This window comes from Macaca nemestrina, chromosome 16 (assembly GCF_043159975.1).
Source record: "Macaca nemestrina isolate mMacNem1 chromosome 16, mMacNem.hap1, whole genome shotgun sequence".
NCBI lineage: Eukaryota > Metazoa > Chordata > Mammalia > Primates > Cercopithecidae > Macaca > Macaca nemestrina.
The window spans coordinates 83,576,004-83,601,276 of record NC_092140.1 but is presented as its reverse complement, the minus strand read 5'-3'; the positions used below and the strand labels follow the sequence as shown (position 1 = coordinate 83,601,276).

Sequence of the window (25,273 nt, the reverse complement as noted above, 5' to 3'; positions counted from 1 at the left end):
GTAAATGGACTAAATGGTCCAATAAAAAGATACAGACTGGAAAATTGGATAAAGAGTCAAGACCCATCAGTTTGCTGTATTCAGGAGACCCATCTCACATGCAGAGACACACATAGGCTCAAAATAAAGGGATGGAGGAAGATCTACCAAGCAAATGGAAAACAAAAAAAAGCAGGGGTTGCAATCCTAGTCTCTGATAAAACAGACTTTAAACCATCAAACATCAAAAGAGACAAGGCCATTACACAATGGTAAAGGGATCAATTGATCAGGAAGAGCTAACTATCCTAAATATATATGCACCCAATACAGGAGCACCCAGATTCATAAAGCAAGTCCTTAGAGACTTACAAAGAGACTTGGACTCCCATACAATAATAATGGGAGACTTTACACTCCACTGCCAACATTAGACAGATCAACGAGACAGAAAGTTAACAAGGATATCCAGGAATCAAACTCAACGCTGCACCAAGCGGACCTAATAGACATCTACAGAACTCTCCACCCCAAAGCAACAGAATATACATTCTTCTCAGCACCACATCGCACTTATTCCAAAATTGACTACATAGTTGGAAGTAAAGCACTCCTCAGCAAATGTAAAAGAACAGAAATTATAACAAACTGTCTCTCGGACCACAGTGCAATCAAACTAGAACTCAGGACTAAGAAACTCAATCAAAACCGCTCAACTACATGGAAACTGAACAGCCTGCTCCTGAATGACTACTGGGTACATAACGAAATGAAGGCAGAAATAAAGATGTTCTTTGAAACCAATGAGAATAAAGATACAACATACCAGAATCTCTGGGACACATTTAAAGCAGTGTGTAGAGGGAAATTTATAGCACTAAATGCCCACAAGAGAAAGCAGGAAAGATCTAAAACTGACACCCTATCATCACAATTAAAAGAACTAGAGAAGCAAGAGCAAACACATTCGAAAGCTAGCAGAAGGCAAGAAATAACTAAGATCAGAGCAGAACTGAAGGACATAGAGACACAAAAAACCCTCCCAAGAATCAATGAATCCAGGAGCTGGTTTTTTGAAAAGATTAACAAAATTGATAGACCGCTAGCAAGACTAACAAGAAAAGAGAGAAGAATCAAATGGATGCAATAAAAAATGTTAAGGGGGATATCACCACCGACCCCATAGAAATACAAACTGCCATCAGAGAATACTGTAAACACCTCTACGCAAATAAACTAGAACACCTGGAAGAAATGGATAATTTCCTGGACACTTACACTCTCCCAAGACTAAACCAGGAAGAAGTTGAATCCCTGAACAGACCAATAGCAGGCTCTGAAATTGAGGCAATAATTAATAGCCTACCAACCAAAAAAAGTCCAGGACCAGACAGATTCACAGCCAAATTCTACCAGAGGTATAAGGAGGAGTTGGTACCATTCCTTCTGAAACTATTCCAATCAAGAGAAAAAGAGGGAATCTTCCCTAACTCATTTTACGAGGCCAACATCACCCTGATACCAAAGCCTGACAGAGATACAACCAAAAAAGAGAATTTTAGACCAATATCCCTGATGAACATCAATGCAAAAATCCTCAATAAAATACTGGCAAACCAAATCCAGCAGCACATCAAAAAGCTTATCCACCATGATCAAGTGGGCTTCGTCCCCGGGATGCAAGGCTGGTTCAACATACTCCAGCATATAAACAGAACCAAAACAAAAACCACATGATTCTCTCAATAGATGCAGAAAAGTCCTTTGACAAAATTCAACAGCCCTTCATGCTAAAAACTCTCAATAAATTCGGTATTGATGGGATGTATCTCAAAATAACAAGAGCTATTTATGAGAGACCCACAGCCAATATCATACTGAATGGGCAAAAACTGGAAACATTCCCTTTGAAAACTGGCATAAGACAGGGATGCCCTCTCTCACCACTCCTATTCAACATAATATTGGAAGTTCTGGCTAGGGCAATCAGACAAGAGAAAGAAATGAAGGGTATTCAGTTAGGAAAAGAAGAAGTCAAATTGTCCCTGTTTGCAGATGACATGATCGTATATTTAGAAAACCCCATTGTCTTAGCCCAAAATCTCCTTAAGCTGATAAGCAACTTCAGCAAAGTCTCAGGATACAAAATCAATGTGCAAAAATCACAAGCATTCTTATACACCAGTAACAGACAAATAGAGAGCCAAATCATGAATGAACTCCCATTCACAATAGCTTCAAAGAGAATAAAATACCTAGGAATCCAACTTACAAGGGATGTAAAGGACCTCTTCAAGGAGAACTACAAACCACTGCTCAGTGAAATAAAAGAGGACACAAACAAATGGAAGAACATACCATGCTCATGGATAGGAAGAATCAATATTGTGAAAATGGCCGTACTGTCCAAGGTAATTTATAGATTCAATGCCATTCTCATGAAGCTACCAATGACTTTCTTCACAGAATTGGAAAAAGCTGCTTTAAAGTTCATATGGAACCAAAAAAGAGCTCTCATTGCCAAGACAATCCTAAGCCAAAAGAACAAAGCTGGAGGCATCACGCTACCTGACTTCAAACTATACTACAAGGCTGCAGTAACCAAAACAGCATGGTGCTGATACCAAAACAGAGATATAGACCAATGGAACAGAATAGAGCCCTCAGAAATAATGCCACACATCTACAGCCATCTGATCTTTGACAAACCTGACAAAAACGAGCAATGGGGAAAGGATTCCCTGTTTAATAAATGGTGCTGGGAAAATTGGCTAGCCATAAGTAGAAAGCTGAAACTGGATCCTTTCCTTACTCCTTATATGAAAATTAATTCAAGATGGATTCGAGACTTAAATGTTAGACCATAAAATCCCTAGAAGAAAATCTAGGTAATACCATTCAGGACATAGGCATGGGTAAGGACTTCATGTCTAAAACACCAAAAGCAACGGCAACAAAAGCCAAAATTGACAAATGGGATCTAATTAAACTAAAGAGCTTCTGCACAGCAAAAGAAACTACCATCAGAGTGAACAGGCAACCTACAGAATGGGAGAAAATGTTTGCAATCGACTCATCTGACAAAGGGCTAATATCCAGAACCTATAAAGAACTCAATCAGATTTGCAAGAAAAAAACAACCCCATCAAAAAGTGGGCAAAGGATATGAACACACACTTCTCAAAAGAAGACATTCATACAGCCAACAGACACATGAAAAAATGCTCATCATCACTCGCCCTCAGAAAAATGCAAATCAAAAGCACAATGAGATACCATCTCACACCAGTTAGAATGGCAATCATTAAAAAATCTGGAAACAACAGGTGCTGGAGAGGATGTGGAGAAACAGGAATACTTTTACACTGTTGGTGGGACTGTAAACTAGCTCAACCATTGTGGAAGACAGTATGGTGATTCCTCAAGGATCTAGAACTAGAAATACCATTTGACCCAGCCATCCCATTACTGGGGATATACTCAAAGGATTATAAATCATGCTGCATAAAGACACATGCACACATATGTTTATGGTGGCACTGTTCACAATAGCAAAGACTTGGAACCAACCCAAATGTCCATCAATGATAGACTGGATTAAGAAAAGGTGGCACATATACATCATGGAATACTATGCAGCCATAAAAAAGGATGAGTTCATGTCCTTTGTAGGGACATGGATGCAGCTGGAAACCATCATTCTCAGCAAACTATCGCAAGAACAAAAAACCAAATACTGCATGTTCTCACTCATAGGTGGGAATTGACAATGGGATCACTTGGACACAGGATGGTGAGCATTACACACCAGGTCCTATTGTGGGGAGGTGGTGGGGGAAGGGATAGCATTAGGAGATATACCTAATGTAAATGACGAGTTTATGGGTGCAGCACACCAGCATGGCACATGTATACATATGTAACAAACCTGCACGTTGTTCACATGTACCCTAGAACTTAAATTAAAAAAAAAAAACCAAGAAAAACAGAAACCATACTGGTAACACCTTAAGGTCTTCCCAGGCCTTAGCTCATTACATTATGACATGTTTTTGAGATAGGCTTTGCCATTCTTTTTGCAAGTGAGAAAAAGGAAGCTCAGAGAGGTTAAGTAACTTGTCAGCCTAACACATGTAATAAGCAGCGAAGTCTGGATTTCAAACTACATCATATCATAGCTGCCTCAACTTCCTGTACACTTACCATGTCCTATATATTGTCATGTGTTTCTTAATTCCTTAACTCAGTTATAAGTTCCCCGAGGGCAGACAACTAGTCTTATATTTCTTTGTAACCCCCATTTCTGTTCCCCTAGAACTTAGCAGAGCACTATGAACACGTAAGTCCTCAATAAACATCATATGTTAAATATCTGCTGGGTAGGAACAATAATGATTAAGTGGGATTTTTTTGATACTCTGAATATTAGGCTCTCTGTTGTATATAATTAAAACAAGAGTGAACAAGAAATATATAATTTCTCCTAGCTCTAGTGTAATCAGGCATTCATTATCATGTCTAATTCTGTGTTCTGTGAAAAGAACTGCTTAGTAAGCATTTTCTTTGATGAGGATAATCAAATACATACAGATATCAGAGAGATTTAAAAAAGACAAAATTATCAAACATATGGAGAGGCAATGATCTACATAGTGTAATATTCCATCTGAGACTAAAGAACTTTCAAGGCAAGAAGAATACTTGTTTACTTTTTGACAATTGGATATTCAAGGAACACTAAGAGAGGAAGTCACGGTGTAACTGGGATCTTGTACCATCACACATTATTCTCTATCAAGGAGATGGATGCACTGTGCTACTGTTCTGGGTGAGGAACAGAGAAGGAATACATTTCAAGGGCTATTCTGAGAGAAGGTGTTTGCTCTGAGACCTTTTCAGCATGTCAGTCATTTAGGTACCACCTTCGCTGGCAGGCAAACTTAATGAATATACATGCAATGCACAACTGATTACCCTGTCGGGTCTCTTTCCATTTCCCTCCCAGTATATCATCAGTTACAGTTTTGGAAATACAAAGAGCTCAAACAGACTCACTGAGATTAGAATTTTCGATGGTGGGGATTAACTCATATACTTCTAAATTGACATTTGATAAACCACGCTAACAATAGCAGTGCCTGTCAATCACATTTTCTTGCCAAACCCTATATATTAATCTTAAGCTGCTGAGAGGCAGAGCTTCTGATTTCCTTTATGTGGTAGATAAAGTGCCACATCCCCATGTGTTCAACCAACATCAAGCAAGAAGAACAAATACCAGGTTTGTGGTACCTACATTTGAATCCTCATGGCTGTGGCCATTGGTCTCGACCAATTCCTTGGTACCTTTTAACTGCAAATTTTAAGGAAAAACAACACAAAACAAAAAAATGAATAAGCAAGCAAATCTCTTAAGTACATCATCTTGTTAACTGATTTATCTGAGGTTGTACTTTATAAAACTTCCAATGAGGTAAAACAGATGGAGCACATATTTTTAATGAGCCTTACTGGAGCCAATTTCAGACCAATATTTCATGAAGTTTGATGCCTGGCACAAGAATAAATGGGTCTTGGTCATTATTTTTTAAATAATAAGATTAGAAAGCAGTTCCATAGGCATAAAATGTATAAAATCGGTTCTTAAGAATAATAAATGATTTCATTTCCTAGTTGGATTGCTATTAATTTAAACCCTGCAGTGTTTGCAAGTTGCCACCAGCAAAATGATGTTATATTAACGATTATTCGTGAATGATACATTTTCAGCTGCTTTTAACATGCTACTGTGTTAGACATGTCCTCCTTGAGAATATATTTGAATGACTGACATCTCTGGAGGACTAAAGACGGTTGCTTCTTTGGTAGAGAAAGAGTTTGGATGACATCTCCTTGGCCACAGAAGCATTAGAAGAAACGATATTTCTCAAATGAAATTTTTAACAGTGAATATTTGAAAACACTTCTTTTTCTCAGAGGCTTAGGAGTAATCAGTTATCAGGAGGTTTCAGGAAACCTTTAATTGTCATTTTATCCCAGCCTGACTCAAAACAGATATTTAGTATCAGACAGCAAAGGAAGAGGGTGAGATGTCTTGAAACGGTTTTGCCAGTATTTTTTCCTGATTTAGGAAGCAGCATCTCCTTCATTATCTTGTTTATGCCTAATACAAAGTATTCATGGCAGGAAAAAATACTTAAGATTTGAAAGAAAATCAATGCACATATACCACCAATGTGTTTGCTTCAGAACATTGGTTCCTTCTGGCTACTTGTGCATATTAAAATGAAAGCTTCTTCAGTTTTTGAAGGCCAGTATTAAACTCCCAGCAAAAAACCCTACCCACTCCATGCCAAAGGAGGGGTTTTGCCAAAGGAATGGGAACATGAAGACACTGAGGATCGGGTAGTTGATTATGCACAAGCCTCTTTGACTCATTTCCGTATCACTCCCAATTAAGAAGAAAGTCTGCCCACTGTTCTTTAGGGCAACATCATTGATGTTTCTACACAACGACAGACACAGGGGAGCATGGGCGATGTATGGCATATATGACAAGGCAGAGGTGTGCCACAGTGATAGGAATACTATCTATTATCACAGGACACAAAAGGACTTTTTAAAAATCGCCTCGCTCTTTTCCTAGCTGAGTGTTTCTTATTGAGGTATCCCCTCGTCTTCCTCTTCATCAACCCCTCTGCTCATCCCACCTTAGGTCCTGTAGCTGGTGCTCCCATGAGTTTGAGTGGGGTTAGCTCAGAAGGTCTTGTTCTTTTTCAGCAGAAGTAAAGGGCTATTGTATGAATGTCTGTTCCACCTTTACGTGTTTACCAACATGATGTGCCAGTTGCTCTCCTCCCTTTTAAATAAACTCCATTCTTCCCATTCCATGATGTCATCTAACTCTGCCCTTGCTTTATTCTGCTCCTGTTTCCTCTCCCCTCACTCCCTGTCTCCTGGCATTGTTCACCCTGCTGTGCTCTGTGGCCAGAACCACGGAGGAAACCCCTCCCCGCTGCAGCCCGCCCCTCTCCTTCCTCCAGCTGCAGCTCCAGGACAGCTGCTGCTTTGTTCTCCTCTCTGCCCCCTCTTCTTCTCTCCGTTAGCTGCTCCTCTCCCCCAGGTAGGGCTGCACATCTTGTCTGATGAAACTGAGGTTTGTGAACAAGCTCCAGAGGTAGGAAGCTATCCTCATTGTAAAGGAGATGAGAGGCAGGAGTCAGTGGGGCCTGGAGGGGCCCAGAAAAGCTGCATCTTCGCACATGGGAAGACTGAGAGCGTAGCGGGTAGCCTGGCCTTCCCTGGAGGGGCTGGGGCCTGAGGGTGGGAAAGGTCTGCCCTCAGGATCTGTCCTTGCCTGTCAGGATTCCCAGCACGAGGCAATTGTGTGAATAGCAACATTCCAAGTCTGCAGAGAAGGGTGTATCTTTCCCTGCGTGTGTCCATTTGTTTAGGCCACATCTATGTGGGCACTGAAACTGTTTACACATGGAGTTACTCTACACAAATCCAAAGACAGCCTCAAAGGCCGTGGTCAGTGGAGGTGCGAGGTGCCGTCAGTGCACATCTGTGTGTGGGTGCAGGGGCATGGAAAGAACCTGTACACTGCATGGCCCCTTTTGCAAGAACCACCAAGGGGTAGCAGGGGAGGGGCTCTTGGACAAACAGCTTGGTAATGGCACCAGCACCCACATACATTTGGTGTCTCAGGCTTAAAGATTCTTGGTATCTTTGCTTGGAAAGAGCTATCCCATTTTAATTAATATTTCAGATTTAAAATTCTTCCTTCTCAATTGTATTTTCTAGGTCTTTACTGATTTTAGCTCTTTCGAATCTTCTTCATGTTCTCTGTTTTTTAAATAATGAAGAGGGAAGTGTGATGTTTCACCCATACCTGTGTGTGCTCTTCTCTTTAAAAATGCATGGCATCACAAGATATATCAATACTTTCTGCAAAACTCAGAATCTATTTTTATGACTAGGGTTTGGACTTCAAGATCAAGGATTTGAGTCATTTAGAGAAAAGAGAAATTCACCCCTCCCCAGTCCGGTCAAAGCTATCTAAAAGAAAAAAAATTGGGGTGAGAGAGCAGAAAACAAAAGCTCAGAGCTATGTTAGTTGATTTGGAGCAAATTTGGACCAACTCAGTTCCACTTTGCTGGGAGTCTTTTCATAATATAACAGTGGAAAGGACAGTGATTTCAGGTCTCCTCAACTGCAGGTCATTGTGAATTCAGTCAACTAGATTTTTCACTTCAATCTCTTATATCTGAAATCATACAGCGTCAGCCTCAGTACAAGTTACTGAATCTATATTCATCACATGAAGATAACTATTAGTTTTATAAAGTATTTTCTTCCAAAGCTATAAAAGTTTATAAACTAATATCTGTACTTTTCTCTCACAAATCAATCATACCTTTAGGAGAAAATAACTAAAAAGATATTTCTGGGCCCCAAACCATTAAATAAAATCAAAAATCACTCACAAAGTGACATAGAGCTGACTTTATATTTTCTCAAATGTCACCTTTGAAGTTATATATACCGTGTAAGGTTATTTATACAATGAATAACCTTGATGTGTCAGTGAAAAATTTAAAACAATCTCATTTGATTACCCACAGAGGGTTGGGGTTACTGTATGCAATTTTTTTCCTTCAAATTACCATTCATACATTGTTGGCAGCAAGTGAAGGCCAGAAATAGGAAGGCATTTCAAGAGCTCTCCTGGTTCCTCTCATGTAGATAGTGGGCTTAGATTTCCCTCTGCTGCCTGCCGCGTACTCCATCTTACCCTGCTGTAAGACAATACTTTCCAATCCACTTACCAATGTCACGCCACACTTTTGTATCAAAGAAAACCACAAGGAAATGATCAGATTTACAAACTTCATATAAAAGGTCTGTTGCTCACCACGGTTAGATAAGTACCCTGATGCACAAGGAGGATAGTTTTTAAATGTTGCTATGAATCAGTCCTTGTTCATGTGTCTGCAGGAGTCTCATGGGTTATGCTAAACTCATTTTCCTCACTGTTAGACTTAAGAGGAAACCAGCTGCTTACTTTGAAACATACCTCATTGCCAGTATTTTGAAACTTTTATCAAAATTTGGTTGTCTTCTGGAAGAAACTTTCACACAACACTGGCAGGCTTGGGCAATCTAAACAGGTACAGGAGTGAGGACAGCGATGCTGGAAATGAGGTTATAAATTCCATACAGCAGAGCTGCTAGGAGGTTTGACAGGGTTCAGGCTAACTGTACTGCAGATTACCTTCGTAAATGTTTGCACGGGTGATGCACGAGGCAGGCAGGCATTGGGGTGTTTGGACTGATTCTTAAATCGGAGCTGTTTCATTCACTTACTTGTTCCTGCAGGACTTTTAATAATGCTTGCGTATGGGACTGCTCTTCCTTCGCTTGTTCCAGTTCTGACTTTTTGTTGTTTAACTCCTCCTGGATAGTTAGCAATTGCTGTGAAATTAAAGGATATTTAGCATAAGTAGGGTCGAAGGCCAGGTGATTTAAAAATATCCACAATATCCATTCAGAATTATCAGTAGAAGATGTTTACATGTCTTGAAGCTTAATTCAGACCTCAGTTGACCTCGTGTGTTTCCACACTAAGTATCAGGGGCATTGCAGTTTTGACACACTGTTAGGTTGTTTGTGATAATGATGCACAAAACTCATTTTCATATTTGTGAAGGCATCATTATATTCCTTTGAGCAAATGCCTATTTGTAAAAATATATAGGATAGTGCTAATACATTACATTGACAGACGAAAAAATTACAATATAGTCAACTTGTCCAGTGTTGCTTCATTTTACATATTGCAGTAAAGCTAGCTTTACAGAAACTCTATAAAGCTACTTTGCCAAGTGTCTGGGACCACAGAAGATCCTTTTGCTTTCTCTGTTATGACGGTGATGTTTTATTAGATCAGCAGGACTGAAGTCCAAACTGCAATCAATATATCAGCCGAGAAAACTGCTGATATAAACTGTCAAAACACTAAGCTATGGCCTACACTGCTATTTTTAAGCAGGGCCACTGAAGGGATTTTTGTAAGCCCTGAGCATCCCTTGCCCTATCAACTGTAACTCATGTGAAGGCTTTTCCTTGTCTGCCAAAAGCACAGTGCTGTGCAGTGCGAATTCTTTGGGACCTGTTGATGTGTTAATATATACATAGGCCGGAGAATACATTCAAGAGCTGCAAACCAGGCCCTGGAAACAGCTCTGACTATTCAAAGCTTCTTGACAACAAAGGACTAGTTCGAAGAGACAGAAGTGCATTTCTTCTGCTACCGTGCATAACAACTGCTGTACTAATGATCTGGAAATGTTAGTGGATTCCTGCCATGAAGAGACCTGTCTCCAACAGCCAGGCTACGTCTTCAGGGCCTTGACAAGCGGCTGCAGAGCTGCCTGGCCAGTTCCTAACCATCAAAGCCTGGAGAAACACTGGCACTGGATTTCTCAGGCTTAAACCTACCAACTGGAAGGATTACATTAAATCTCCAAAACTACTGGTTTGGGGGAATCTTGCAGGGTAGGAAATACTCAGAAAAACACACCGCGCTTTCCCTTGGGCTTGCTTGTTCTGCTAACTGCTGTAAGAACCTACTTTGGTCCTGTAGCATAAACAGTGATTTCTTGCAATTTTCTAAAAGCTCAGTGCATCCTATTTTACCACCTGCTCATGAAATAATCAATCACATGTGAGGTAATGTACACATTCCACATTCTCTCACTTAACAATGTATGGGATTTAATTGTGCATCATTGATTAAAGTACAGAAACCAAGGAGCCTATATTGCACTTTGGCATAGTGACAAGTACCTACATTGTGTCTAGACAGTGGGGAATGGCTCTGTTCCTTCATTCACATTCCTGACTGGCCCCAGAACAGTTCCAAAGGGAACTGGTGCCCTGACTTGGATAATGCTGAGTGGATTTTACTTTATGAGACAATTTCAAATCCAATCCTTAAATCTCTTTTGAAAAATGAGCCAAATGAAAGATAGGAAGTTGTCTTCAAAGGTAGGTAGCTTATGTTTGCTTACTGCAGCGCTTGAGGTGGCAAAACCAAATATAACTGATGTCCAGAAGAAGGGAGGTGGACATTAATAATGGTGTATCTGTATTATCAGACATTATGCAGTTCTTTAAAATGAAGTTGCACAAATGTCTTCTAATACACAGAAGCTCAAAAAGCACTGCTCAGCAAAAAATACATTCAGGTTACAAAATTTAACTTTGCAGCATATTCGTAGGAAAGGATCTAGACGCTGTCTCTAGGTGGGTGGGTTCATGGATCTTTCTGTTTTGCTTGTCAATTTTCTGATATATCTGTAACAAACACACACTGGTTTAGTAATGAGAAAAAATCAAATGAATTTCAGATTGGGGAAGAACAAAGAAAGGAATACTACTTGGACACATCTCTCAGCTATTACCAATACTGTGAATAAATAAGAGGGAGAAGTGCATTGGAGTCTTCATTTCATGCACACACTTACAACTCTTCCTTCTACTAAAACACACACACACACACACACACACACACACACACACACACACACACCCACCCCTTTCCCTTGACCACTCTTCTTCTTTTAGTCTCCCTCTTATCTCATCCATTCTTGGATTCACACTTTTTAAATGTAACGTCTTCCCTCTCATCAGTGCTTCCTTTTCTTCTTATGTGTAGGCAATCACTTCAATGATGTAGTGTCTAGATTTTTATTTCAATGTGTTTTTCCAGAACATATATTGTCGTTGTTTTGTGTGTATTTTTATGTGATATGTTTCCTATTGTTTACTATATTTTAAATTAGCATTATGTTCCCAAGATCCATCCATGTTACTATTTTTTTAATAAATGAATTTATTAAAAAACCTAATGGATTTTCCCTTTTTAGTCCCAAAATGTGCTATACATAAGAAAACTTTGAAATTCCCTTGAGATTTTACTGAGCTTGATTTATTATTATTTTTATTATACTTTAAGTTCTGGGATATATGTGCAGAATGTGCAGGTTTGTTACACAGGTATATACACGTTACTATTTTATGTATCTAATCCATGCTTCTGATGGGGTACATCCACCCAATTTTACCCAACCCACTCTCACAGTGAAGGCCATTCAGATTACCCCAGTTCTTCCTGCTGTATACAAGCCTGCAATGGACCATGCTAGTGCAAGTTCCCTTATGGCCCTATGGGAGGATTTCCCTGGGATGCGTATCCAGTGGTAGAACTCTTAGGTCAAAGAGTGAATTTGGCAAAGCTGCTCTCCGGGATGGTCATGCCAGTCTATCTGCCTGTCAGTGGTGTGTAAGAGCTGCTGTACTCCACTGAATAATAACACTAAAAGCATTGTTTAGCTTTCTAATTGTTGCCAGTTTAATAGAACACCAAGATTCTTCATCTTTGAAAAATTTTATACTTCTTTGATTCCCTGTGAATATAAGCATCTTATATGCTTGCTAGCTATGGGGGTTTATTTATAATCCTTAAAACAGTGAAGAGCAGTGGTTTTTAATTCTGACTCTGCATTAATATTATCTGGGAAGATTTTTTAAAAAATACTTATTTCTGGGCTTGACAGAAGACCAATTAACCCAGAATATTGAGAGGTGGGACCCAGGCACTGATCATTTTTAAACACCTTCACAGGTAATTATTCTGATGTGTAACTGGGGATGAAAACCACTGTATCCTGAAATGCTTATTTAATCTTCATTCTACTATAATGTGACTTTAATCCCTAGTACTGTACTCAAACTGCTCTCACTACAGTCACCGGTGCCTTGCTAATTGCCAACTAGTATTCCAGGTTCTTTTCTTCTCACTACATGCTCTCTCCAGGGGATCCTATTCACACCCATGACTTTAACTACATATCACATGTGCTGGTGCTTTACAAGACTGCCTTTACAGCCTCTGCCTCTTTCTTACTACCTACCAGACCCTTCACTTCCTGTGTTTCCAACTGTGCCCATTAGCGCACCTACCCTTCCCACCCCAACCAGTCTAAACCTCTTCCCCTGGCATCCAGAGTTAAAACCGTGAAGTCAACGCTGGCCCTTTCATCACTCTCACAACCTCTTTGCCGGTTCCTTGACCTTTCCTCCATCGCATCCTTGCTGTCGTAGTGAAGGCTACCATCTCCTCTCCTCTGGGTTCTTCCTGTTCTCCGTGCCGTTTACCCGACACTCCTGAGAGAGCTGACTTCCCATGAATTAAAGTGCTCCCATGATTAAAAGTACTGTAAATCCTCTAACCCCTACAGATAAAATCTAAACCACTAAACTCATCGTTCCCCAGACATGCCAGTTGCTTCCATGACTTATGATAAGTTTCCTACTCAGAATTCTGTCTGGCTGATTCCTACTCATGCTTTAAGCACCACCTCAAATGCTGCTTTTGGCCCAAGATCAACTCAGATGATGCCTTTGTAAAATTGAAAAGAGCCCCATCCTCTCTAGGTGGACACAATCCCTCACCAGGCAGATGGTTGGGCACTGGCTTTGAGGCTTGATTTCATTCCCACTTACCCCTTTGGCCTGCTGCTCTTGTCCAGGGCAGAACCTACACTATGAAATGCGGTAGCCTTGGGTTCTTCCTCCATAAAAATGTTCTCTAATCACTGAAGCAAAGTTAGTTCATCTACCTTCTTGCTCCCAAAGCACTTAATACGGTATACCATATTTCATATCTGTCTCCCCAACCAGACTACATTCGCCAATATTAAGGTCAATGATTAGGTTACCTCGAATATATAATAGGTGCTGAATGAATAAATGAAGGGATAAATGAATGTTTGCTCTTGTTTCCCCACTTCTATGGGATTAAACCATGATCCAGCAATAAGAACAACAACAAAAAAACCCACCAAAACAAAAACAACCCCCCACAAAACCACCTGAGGAACGATAAACTACTAATGTATTGTTCTAAACATAGGGATATATAAAACTTTTTGAGGAAAAGAGCAGTTTCATTTAAGACGTTTTGATTCATTACTTGGCAGTTCCAGATATCCTTCTTAATCTGAAAAGAAATATTTCTCAACAGGCTAAGGAAATCTAATCAATGAATTTATAATTATGTAATTTATTCTTCAAGTTTCACCACAATAAGCACAAAATCACCACTATCAGAAAAATAACATCAACACTCCTAGACTGTTTTCTGCATTCTACAAAGTTAATGCGCTCTTTTGTTTTCAAGGTATAAACTCATAATCTAATATTTATATCTTCAAAACAACGATGATTCAAAACTGCCACTCATTTGACTAGAGGTCCTATAAAAACAGGGAGGTAGTTCACAACTAGATCATTTAAGTCAGCCTTTCAGGTCTTTTTCACTTGAAATGTATGAGTGTCTATAATATTCTTTCTAGTTTGAATTTTTAAGTACTAAAGTGCCTCAATTATGGAAGTTCATAAGCAGCTAGAACTTAATCAGAAGAGTCTCTTGGTTGGATTGGCTGATGGCAGCATAATTTTAATTTAACATTTGAGAGTGTGGTGTTAAACAGATGCACTATTACATTCTTTGGTGGTTTCAATTGAGTGTGTTCCGATTAGACAATTATCCATATGCCAATCAAGTGGAAACACTTGGGCAGACCATAAGCAGGTAAATAAATGCTGTACCTGACACATCTTGATATTTCCAGGCCACTGATTTAATGGTATCATCAAAGAGCATTACAAATGTTATTTGGAGACCTAGAATAAGTGAGGTCACATTTCCATTTTTACAGGTTGAAGAATCATGGGCACACAGAGGTTAAGTCAGGTATCCAAGGTCATGCTGTCTGGGAGAGACCCACCACTTGCACTACTCAATTTTCCTCCCTCAACCCGTGGTTTCTAGCCTGGAAATCACACTGCGCTGTGAATTTGGAATGGAAATCAGCACATGCCAAACGTAAAATCCTCCTAGCAACGACTTCTATCTAAACAGTCATCATTTCCACGTAGGAGCCAGGCTCCAGGCTTGTTAGAGACATGCTTTTGTGTATACTTCTGTGAGCGGTGTGGTAAATTTGACGTCCCTTTAAGAATAATAATCCCTTCCTTGTCTTTTTTCTTAAATTGTATAATTTTGTTACCAAGGTGAAGTTTTTATGTAGGTAACAGATTATATAAGGTTGGTTCCATGAAAGTGATAGATGACAGTGCAAATACCCTATGTGAAACACATCAGCCACATCTCGTTGTAAGCTGAAACTCAGGATTGTGATAATTCAGGAATCTTTGGCAGGATAGTGTGGGGTTAGGGGAACTTCTGTGGGAGAGAGGAAGTACCCTTCCTAAATTTAGGTTGGTGGTGGGTCAGGTAAACTAACACAAGGTCACAAGGTAGATATAGACAGTGACTGACACCAACACACACACACACACACACACACACAATTTCTTCTTCTCCTTGTTTCAGGATTTCCCCAGTGCTTGGCTCTTCATTTAGTTCTAAAACAATCTGCTAATATTTATCCATTCATTCCTTTAGTCAACACTGAACTCCTGCTGTGTGCATGGTACGGGGCTGGGCAATGTGAAGGACACAGAGGAAACAACAGTTAAGTAGCCTCTTCTCTAGATGCTGGGTCACAAAGATTCTTGTACGTACATGATAACTAAGTCAGGACAGTACAAAGTACTCTTATAATGGCTATAACTGGTGTGGTTTCCATAGGAATCCAGGAGATTTCTGGGGATCAGTTTAGGGGTCAGGAAAATGAGCTCAGGGGATCCATCTTGAATCACAACTTATTCTGCTTACTGGAAATGAGCCACTGAATATTCACGATAATAGTCTGGAAATAGTTGAACTCACAGAATGTTATCAATTTAAATTCAATGTGTTTTTACTCTTTTGGTTCAGTTTTAATAATTGTTGTTCCATCTCTATAACTTTGCTATAAATCAGACGTCCTACTCAGTGGGATAATCCTTTAAGGATAGTAGAATATCACCTAAGGAAATGAGGCCCAGAGGTTTCCAAAGGGAATTCTCACCAAAGGCGATAGTGGGTGTGACTGTGTCTGATGATCTCATCCCAGCAGTCCTTTTACAATTTGCTCTACGTGGTGATACCCTGAGAGTGTCCTGCCCCATCCTGCCTCTGTACCCTGTTGCCAACCTGATTTTTCCCAGTATTTCAGCCAGAAATCTGAACTCCACCCGTGACCAGCTCTGCCAGATCCCTGTCCTACTGTAGATGGAAGTATCCACCCCTTCATCCCCTTTCTCTTGGTGGGATCCTGTTACATCCCACCACCCACAGCTTACTATGTCTTCATGTCTCCCCAGGACTCTCCAGACCGTCCACTGCTCCATCAAGTTTTGGTTCTCACCGACTTCAGAACTCTTTAGGAATGTCAGCCGTAGGTCCCGCTGATGAGGTTCTACCTATGCTTGTTTTCCATCTGACACTGAATCCTGAGCTAATGCCTGATTGTTAGAGAAAGTTTGAGATGTAAAAAATCAAGTGAACATGATCACAACCTAAGAGCAAGGCTTTGCCTAAAGGCAAACACATCTAACAGGGTTTCTGACAAAGGAGAGAACCTGTCTCCGGGGAAGGACAATCATTTACCACCTGGTATCTACAATGCTCACTTTTCTCCTTGGGAAAAAAGGAATTGAACTAGCTTGAATTTTCTTGTTACATGGGCTGGTAAGACTACTCAAGATCTATTCTGGTTTAAAATGTCATCTGCTTCCACCTGGGGATGAAACTGCACTCGATTTACACTAAGGTATGAGGGTATCCAAGCCTATGGCCAGTGTATTAACCCTGGTGCCCCCCTCTCTGCCTCAGGCATGGTGACCCCTGGGGGAGAAACATCTCTTGGAGAGAACTCCACCATTCAGATGACTGATAACAGGAACGCTGGATCATAGAAATGAAATTGTGTTCAGAGCCTAATATCCTATTACACTAGGCTATACATATTTAATTCCTTGGGTCTTTCCTCATAAATCAATTCCTCTAGGCCTTTAATCTCGTCAATATCTTTTCTGATATTGAATTTTAAATGCCATTCTCATTGCTAGGCAGAAAGGCAATCTCTTGTTCGTGATGAGATCAGGCTTCATTTATAGCTGGGAGATGGTGGGAGAATGGCCCTGTTCTCTGACCCTGCTGTTAAGATCCTAATGTCAGCCAGACCGCACAGCCCAGGTGCAGGCCTGCCTGGGTTGATCTCTGAGAGGTCAAGGCAGTGATCCCTGGGGTCATGCCTATTATTACTCTGGGAGCCTGGGGCAGCTATGGAGAGGAGTGAGAAAGCTCAAGTGTTTCCAAGGGTCTGGCTTCTCATGGGGGTGCCTGAGGTATGAAGGACCCTGCTGCCCCTGACCTGGCAAGGATTCCTGTGGAATGAGGAAGGCACGAGCTGAAGGATGCACACCGTGTGCATACATCCGAGCAGTATCTCCCAGGGCAAGGGTGAAGGGAGGGCACAGGCTGTGTGTTCTCTAGGGGAAGACAGGGCATGGAGGAACTCCAGAGAACGAGGACTTAGAGCTGAAATGTTTCCAGGTTCTAGGGCTGGCCTAGAATGCAGTGGGATTTCCTCAGCTGCAGAGAAAAGGAAAAAAGTCCAAGAATCTTTGAGCCATGAAAAATTTCCAAAGGGAGGAGTGAGGTTTTTAGGACCTCAAGAGGCACAGAGAGGTTGAGAAAACACAGGAAGCCATCTGAGACGCAGATTTGAGGGCCTGAGTCTGCAGGAAGTGGTGGGGCACCAAGGACAGGGCCTGGGCTACCTGCCGCGGTATAGGAGTTAAGCAGGTACAATTGTACAAAATGTAAAAACAATAATAATTCTAAAGGTGTATCCATCTGTCATCACTATGCACCAGCAATTCTAAGCAAAATCATTGAAAAACTGTCCTTCCTCACAGCAATCTTTTGCTGATCTTAATTCTAATTGTTGCCATTCCTGTTGATTTAATAATATGTATGTAATCTTCAAATCAGCATATTCTGTTGCTTGCCTTTTAACAAACATTTTATGTGGAAAGTGATTTGGAAAATTTCTAGCTTTATACAGTCTGCCCCAGCTCTCTCTCACACATGGACTTAGCTGCACACATTTGTTCTGATTTGAGCTTGCTTTGGCTACTGTGTCTCCAGCCTCCTGTAGCACTACATATATTCTGCATTTCTATACTAGATTCAAAATAAACAATGACAGCACAGTTTTGTAAAGACGATGAACTAGAACTTGAGTTACTTCCGTTCATCCCACAACACCACTCTGAGAATTTTTATGTTTAAAATTTAAAACAATGAAACATTTTTAGTTGGCAAGTGAAAATTTTAGTTCGTATGTGAAATATGTTTATGTTTCAGTATTTTTAAAATTGAAATTTTTCTTTATAGATTGCTAGCTTTAAAACTAAAAGACAAATCAAGAAAATGTTACATCAGAGACACAATACTTGTCTAAATTGTGCCCTTTGCATTTGGTTTTATTAATACTTATGATTTACTGGACAATTATTTATATACAGCAATATGTTAACTATAATCAAGAATCAAAGTTCAAACTGGTAGGTAAAGAAAACTATTGAAGAGATAGTTGCAATTTTTTCCTTTTATCACACTATTTTATTTTCTTACTGACATAAATATACATGAAGTTCAAAAGAAGAAAAAATTTAGTCTGCATTTCTTTCTTGGCCATTATTATTCATTCCATTTTATGATAGTTAATGAAAATAATGTTGTCTAAATTTAGAGGAGGAAATATTTAAAAAAGGATCCTCTGAGTGTTAAATTTCACTAGGCACACAATTATCAGGCAGCCAGTGCCTGAGACGGGGAGAGTCATGACCTTGGCCTGTTGGGCTGGGGGCTGGGGAGAACTGTTTCATCAGACAAGATTTTAGAGACCATTTCCTTTGCTTGAATGTGCCCCTGGGAGGGACTGGTGTGAAAGACAGATGCTTCATGGCATTCCCATAATCCACTGGAGTTACTAGTTATGATATACTATATCCCAATATGGCAACATGATTCTGAAAAGAAATATGGTCAAGGACTGGCAAAAAGGCAAAAATGAAGCTGCTTGTCGGCATTTCAAAGGCTAGCATGATTAGCTCTATTATCGGCTTGCTGTGCAAGCTTGAACAAGCTACTTTACTACTCTGGTCTCCTCTTTTCCCTAAGCCTTCTATCCTTACAACTGTCGCATGATGAATTATTGATCATTTGCAAAGCAAGATATCGATGAATTTCTTGACTACAGAACAGAGTAAAGGTGGATGTAAAAGTGGTTTGGAAGGCTCTAAAATCTATTTTCTCTTCTACAGATGATTTTCTTAACAGTGTAATTTGCAGGGTCATCTTAGGTTCCCTTTTTTCACTTTCTTCATATGTTAAATAAATATAAAATGCTTACCAGTGGGATACTGTATGACTAAAGAACATGCGTTAAGTATGTGAGGCTCCTTGAAGGGCAAAGGGTGCCCACTGAGTTAAATGAAAGTGCTGCCATTATCCTCTTTGCAAAAATGGAGACACTAAGACCCACAAGGTGAAGTGACATTTAAGTCATATGAGTGGGCAGTACCGGGGATGAATATTCAGAGAGAAAGGTCGATTGTTCAGCCCCAGCCTAGCCATGCTGGGTGTCCTCCTCCAGCTCATGTTTAAAACATAGGCCAGCCAATTTGAATTAACACCATTCATGCAGTTCACAAGAGAGGGTGTCAAATACCTTGCTGAAGTAGGAACATGTATCAGTGATATTCTGTCCTTTGCCTTTGCTGGCAGTTCTGCTGCAAATGATAATCCAATTTGCTTGGATTTATTTATTCTTATCACTTTTGTTTTTTGCAATTATGTGAGGTGTTCATCACCCAACCTCTGGGCATGTGTACAATTTTTAATGTAGAAATTTAAAATATTAACATGCTTTCCAGCCAGGTTGGCCCATTTACTTCAATCAAATAAGAACCTGATTCAACAGCTGGGTCTTGCACTACGCCCTGAAGGCCAACAGAAATTTATTCTTTCTTTACAGATTTTATAACCTAGTCATGATCAGAGATTACGGCTAGAAAAACCCCTATGGGTGACTTGTAACCAAAGGCCCGTGGCCCTCTTTGGAGGTGCCTTTTGCAGAGCGATCTGGGCCTCATTCAGTTTACATTGGAGAACCAAATAATAACTTGTTTTAGCATCATTAACAACAGATACTACCATCATCACTAGTCTCTTTGGTTGCAGTTTTAGGAAAGAAGCTTTTGCCTTAATGATTATGAGTAAGAATATGTATTGGAGTCCAGAGAGCTTTTAGTTGAATCTTAATGGTGAGAGTTGCAGTGATCTAGCCTGTTTTGCAGATCAGTGAAGAGAGAAAATATAGCTGAAGGTCTGATCCATCAGCCATAGATGTCTGACTAAGGATGGAAAACTTTATTATGGATCTACAAGGTCTGTATCACCTATATTACTTAACTCTTGATAATTGTAGAACTTTAGTGAAGTTAATCCAATGATTACAATATTCCCAATTTTTCTTTGTTAACACAAGTAAACATTTTTATGACTATGAGAATCAGACATTTAGGGGTAGGGTAAAGAGAGAATAGCCCTGAACTTAGCACATTGAATCTTTAGGTGGCTCTGGAACCAGATATGTAAATGGCACATTCATCAATCACTAAGGGAAGTGAGAGGGAGAGGAAGTTTGCTCCTTCCCTCAAAGTCTCCATGTTATTTAAACACATTTAGGCTGGTCTGGAGCCCAACATTTAGTAGTGTCAGAGTAACTAGAACCTTTGGAGGTCTCCAAGTTTCACCTATTCCCTACTCCAGGTCAAGGCCTGGATAGACAGGTGAGGGCTGCATTAGACAGGAACAGTTTCCCCATAGGCTTTCAACCACCTGTAGCAACTACGGAACCTCTGAACTATCTCAGATTTGTCCTGTTTTTGAACTTCAGACTCCTTGTAAGGAAAAAAAAATAATAATAAAAATAGCAGCAGCAGCAGCAGCCAAAAACCTCAACAAATACTGTCATTGTGAAATGTGCCACATATTCTTAATACCTGCTGCTGAAATCTATCTGGCAAAATACAATACAGCAACACCATCTTGCATAGATTCCAAAGTGCAGAAAATTATCTTAAACCAATCTTCTCTGCTTCAGAAACATTAAATATAGAAAGCATTAAAGAAGTGAACTGAGTTAGTCAGACCCTTTGCAATAAATGGTGTCAGCATGGCCATGAATAATAACAGCAAAAAAGGCTTCCAAGATATGAAAATTAAGAGAAATTAGAGCCCCAACTTCACACTTATTATCAATATCCATGTGCCTGTGATGTAGTGCTTCTCTAGCTTTAGCAATCCCCCTACTCTCAGTTGGCAATTGCATACATTTTAACATTGCATGTGACATTTACCCGTGAAAATTTCCAATCACAAATTTTGCTGAAGTCATCTGAAAGTCCAGCTGCTCACAGTGATGGCACAGAAAAGATGATCATTTGTGATATATGGGTACTTAAGTTTTCACTGTAGAAATAGGGGAGGGATAACACCAAGGTTAGTGTTGATGATTTTTCAAAAGTGAAGAATAGGAAGACCACATTTTTAGGGTCTGCTACTAGACTTCATGTAGCAATCTTTTTCTGCTTCCAGGGACAATCTGAAAATGTGAATCATGATATAAATCAAGTGACATAAATCAGTTGCATTCTAGTCCAAGTGATTATATGAGGATTGAGAGAGATTATATTGGGATTAATCTGGGAAGGTTAAAAAAAATCACATTTTGTCACTGAAGTTGCTGGGGATAACCTTTATCAGGATAAGAAAGTCCCTTTCTATTCTAAGTTGTTAAAAACTTCATTTTTCTTTGCTTGTTTTAATTTAAAATCATGAATGGATATTTGGTGGCCATCAAAGTGATTGTATTATTCTGGTTTTGCCTGTTAATGAGATATATTACATTGATAGATTTTTCAAATGTTGAACTAACCTTGCATTCCTAGAATAAATCCAGTTTGGTGATTTATAAAATACCAGATTAATTTTGCTTTTCTAAAGGAATTATAAATCTTTGTTCATAACTGAGCCTGGCCTATAATTTTTCGATTTTAACTTTTAACTGTTCTTGTTTTATTTCAGTATTAAGTATACTAGCCTTATGAATTAGTTGGAAAGTGTGTCTTCCTTTTGTGTTCTTTGAATGAGTTAGTTAAAGATTGGTATTCTTTTTCTCTTTTTTTTTGAGATAGGGTCTTGCTCTGTTGTCCAGGCTGGAATGCAGTGACTCGACTGCAGCCTCAACCTCCTAGGCTCAATGATCCTCCCGAATAGCTGGGACTACAGGCATGTGCCACCATGCCAGGCTAATTTTTAAATTTTTTGTAGAGAGAGTTTTGCTATTTTACCCACACTGGTCTCAAACTTCTGGGCTCAAGTGATCTGCCTGCCTTAGCCTCCCAAAGCACTGGGATAACAGGCATGAGCCATCACGCCTACCCTTGGTATTATTTTTCTTGAATGTTTGGTAGAAGTTGCCTAAAAAGCAATTTTTGGTCTGTTGCTTTGATGTAAAATTTTAAGCTATTGGCCAGGCATGGTGGCTCACGCCTGTAATCCCAGCACTTTGGGAGGCCGAGGTGGGTAGATCACGAGGTCAGGTGTTTCAGACCAGTCTGGCCAATATGGTGAAACCCCGTCTCTACTAAAACAATACAAAAATTAGCTGGGCATGGTGGCACACACCTGTAGTCCCAGCTGCTCAGGAGGCTGAGGCAGGAGAATCGCTTGAACCCAGAAGGTGGAAGTTGCAGTGAGCTGAGATCATGCCACTGCACTCCAGCCTGGGTGACAGAGCAAGACTCGGTCTCAAAAAAAAAAAAAATTAAGTTATTAATTCAAGCTTTTAATTTCTTTCCAATTGAGTTTTGATTATTTTTTCCTATTGAAATTTCTCTGTATCCCCAAAGTTAAAAACTTTTGTCATAAAGCTATTCCTAATATTCTTATATTTCTTTAGTCTCTGTTGCATCTATAGTCATACCTCATTTTTAATACTGTTTTTAGGTTGTTCTTTTTTCTTGACACCTATTGCCAAATATTTTCCATTTTATTTGTCTTTTCAAACATTTGGCTTTGTTGATCTTCTCTATTGTATGGTTGGTTGCTATTTTAGTTATTTTTATTCTTTGTATTATCCCCTCTACTTTGTGTTTATTATTTTTTGTTTGTTTATTTGAGACAGGCTCTCACTCTGTTACCCAGGCTGGAGAATACAGTGGTGCAATCATGGCTCACTACAGCTTTGACCTCCCAGGCTCAAGGGAATTATCCCACCTTAGCTTCCCAGTTATCTGGGATCACAGGCAAGTGCCACTATGCTTAGCTAATTATTATTTTTTTAGAGATGGGGTCTCACTATGTTGACCAGGCTGGTCTCAAACTCCTGGGCTCAACCAGATCCTCCCTCCTTGGCCTCCCAAAGTGTTGAGATTATAAGTGTTAGCAACTGTACCTGGCCTCTTGTTTTTTTCAATAGAAATGAGATGCTTACCTCACTGTTACTTGTTTTCTTTTTTCCTAAAACAAAGTTTAAAATTTTTCCTCTAAGTTCTGCTTTAGCTGCATCCCACAAGTTTTGATATATTATGTTTTAATTATCAATTACTTCTAAGTATTTTTAAGTTAATTCTAATTTCTTTTTGAAGCTGTAAAAACGATGTATGTTTTAAACTTTCCAGATATATGGAATTTATTTTAGTTATCATTTTCGGCACTGATTTCTAACAATTTAGTGTGATCAGAAAATACAATACCATTCTTTTGACATCTGTTGAGATTTGCTTTAAGGCCTAGTATGGGATTAATTTTTGTAAATGTTCCCAGTATATTTGAAAAGTATGATTTTCTTTATATGTCCTACATATTGAGCTTATAGTAGCTTATAGTTACAATGTTATGGACTTTACAGTTAGGCCTTTACAAAAACTTCCTGAAATAAACTGTAAGTGGCACTGAAGATAAGATATACAAACCATCAGGAAAGAAATGTAAACACCAGAGAGAAGAGGACAAGGTGCACAGAGAATGAGAGAACAAAATCATAGCGTACCACCCTATGTTTAAATGACTGAAAAATGCATAACACACTGGCTCCGCAAATGACTTAGTATAAAAATGTAAACCACAGGTGAAAATATACATATAATGCCATGAAGGAGAGTTCCAAAGCTGGCCAACGAAACCCACTCTGACTGAATCCCCGAGTGGTACCTGGTTTAAAATAAATTAAGATGGTAATGGTGGTGGAGGGCATAAAAAATAGAATGCAGTTGTCTTATGGGTCAGCAGGATGAATTAAGAGAACAAAAGGAAGAAGAAAATAAGATAATTTAAAAAATCTCTTTGAAAAGTCACTGTGTTGGTCTTTCATTTATAAGCACTACTTATTACACTCTTCCTGGGAAACTTACTGCCAAAGTTCAAATATACTTTCTTCTTCATTCTCTTTCCCAGTAAATAAGGCTGTTGTGGCTATTTGTGAAAGGGATGTGTGTGTGTGTGTGTGTGTGTGTGTGTGTGTGTGTGAAAGAGAGAGAGGGGAGATAGGAATAAAGACAGAGACACAGAGAAGAAACAGAAAGCACAAAAACTGGAAACTGGAGAGGTAATGAGAGGCAATTATAAAAGAGGAGAAAGAAATATGTAGAGAAGGAGAGTCAGAGACACAGACAGAAGAAACAGAAAGTACAAAAACGAGACAGGTAATTACCAAATGGAAGAAGTTGCATGTAGATAAGAACTTGGCGATGCAGGGTGTATTTACTGATCAATTGAGTGAAATGGGTGGTCTGTAAAGTGAGGACCAGATTGGGCCCTAGCTTGTTTAAGTTTCCCTTGATGACTATTCAGGGTGCTTTGTTAAACAGAGGAGAAAACATAGTCTTTAACTAACCATCTAACATCTTGGAACTGAATTCCCAATTCCACACTTTGGTTCCAATTCCAGACACTTTAACTGACTAAGTTTGGCTGTTTGATTGGACAGTATTTAAAAATGATTAACACTCTACGTTTATATGTATATGGAGAAAAAGACTGAAAGGCTCTATGTAAATGTTAGCAATAGTTACATCTACGTAGTGACACCATGAATGATTTTTATTTCCTTTTATATATTTCTTTTATGTTTCCAAGTTTTGTGCATTGAGCATAAATTCTTTTGTAAAATGAAAAAATAAAACAAAAATTTAAAT

General features: G+C 39.4%; 1 protein-coding gene across 13 annotated transcripts in view; it reads right to left on the bottom strand.

Annotated features, from left to right (window-relative positions):
- LOC105491716 (ecto-NOX disulfide-thiol exchanger 1) overlaps nt 1-25,273 on the bottom strand; it is a 468,515-nt gene that overhangs the window by 56,173 nt on the left and 387,069 nt on the right. For 12 of the 13 annotated variants that reach the window (XM_024796026.2, XM_011758342.2, XM_011758343.2 and 9 more), the window contains 2 exons: nt 9,350-9,457; nt 5,276-5,332 (listed from right to left, as the gene is read on the bottom strand). In XM_024796026.2, the coding sequence (XP_024651794.1) occupies nt 5,276-5,332; nt 9,350-9,457 (165 nt within the window). The remainder of the gene's footprint in view (nt 1-5,275; nt 5,333-9,349; nt 9,458-25,273) is intronic. The other variant, XM_011758349.3, reaches the window with a different exon arrangement.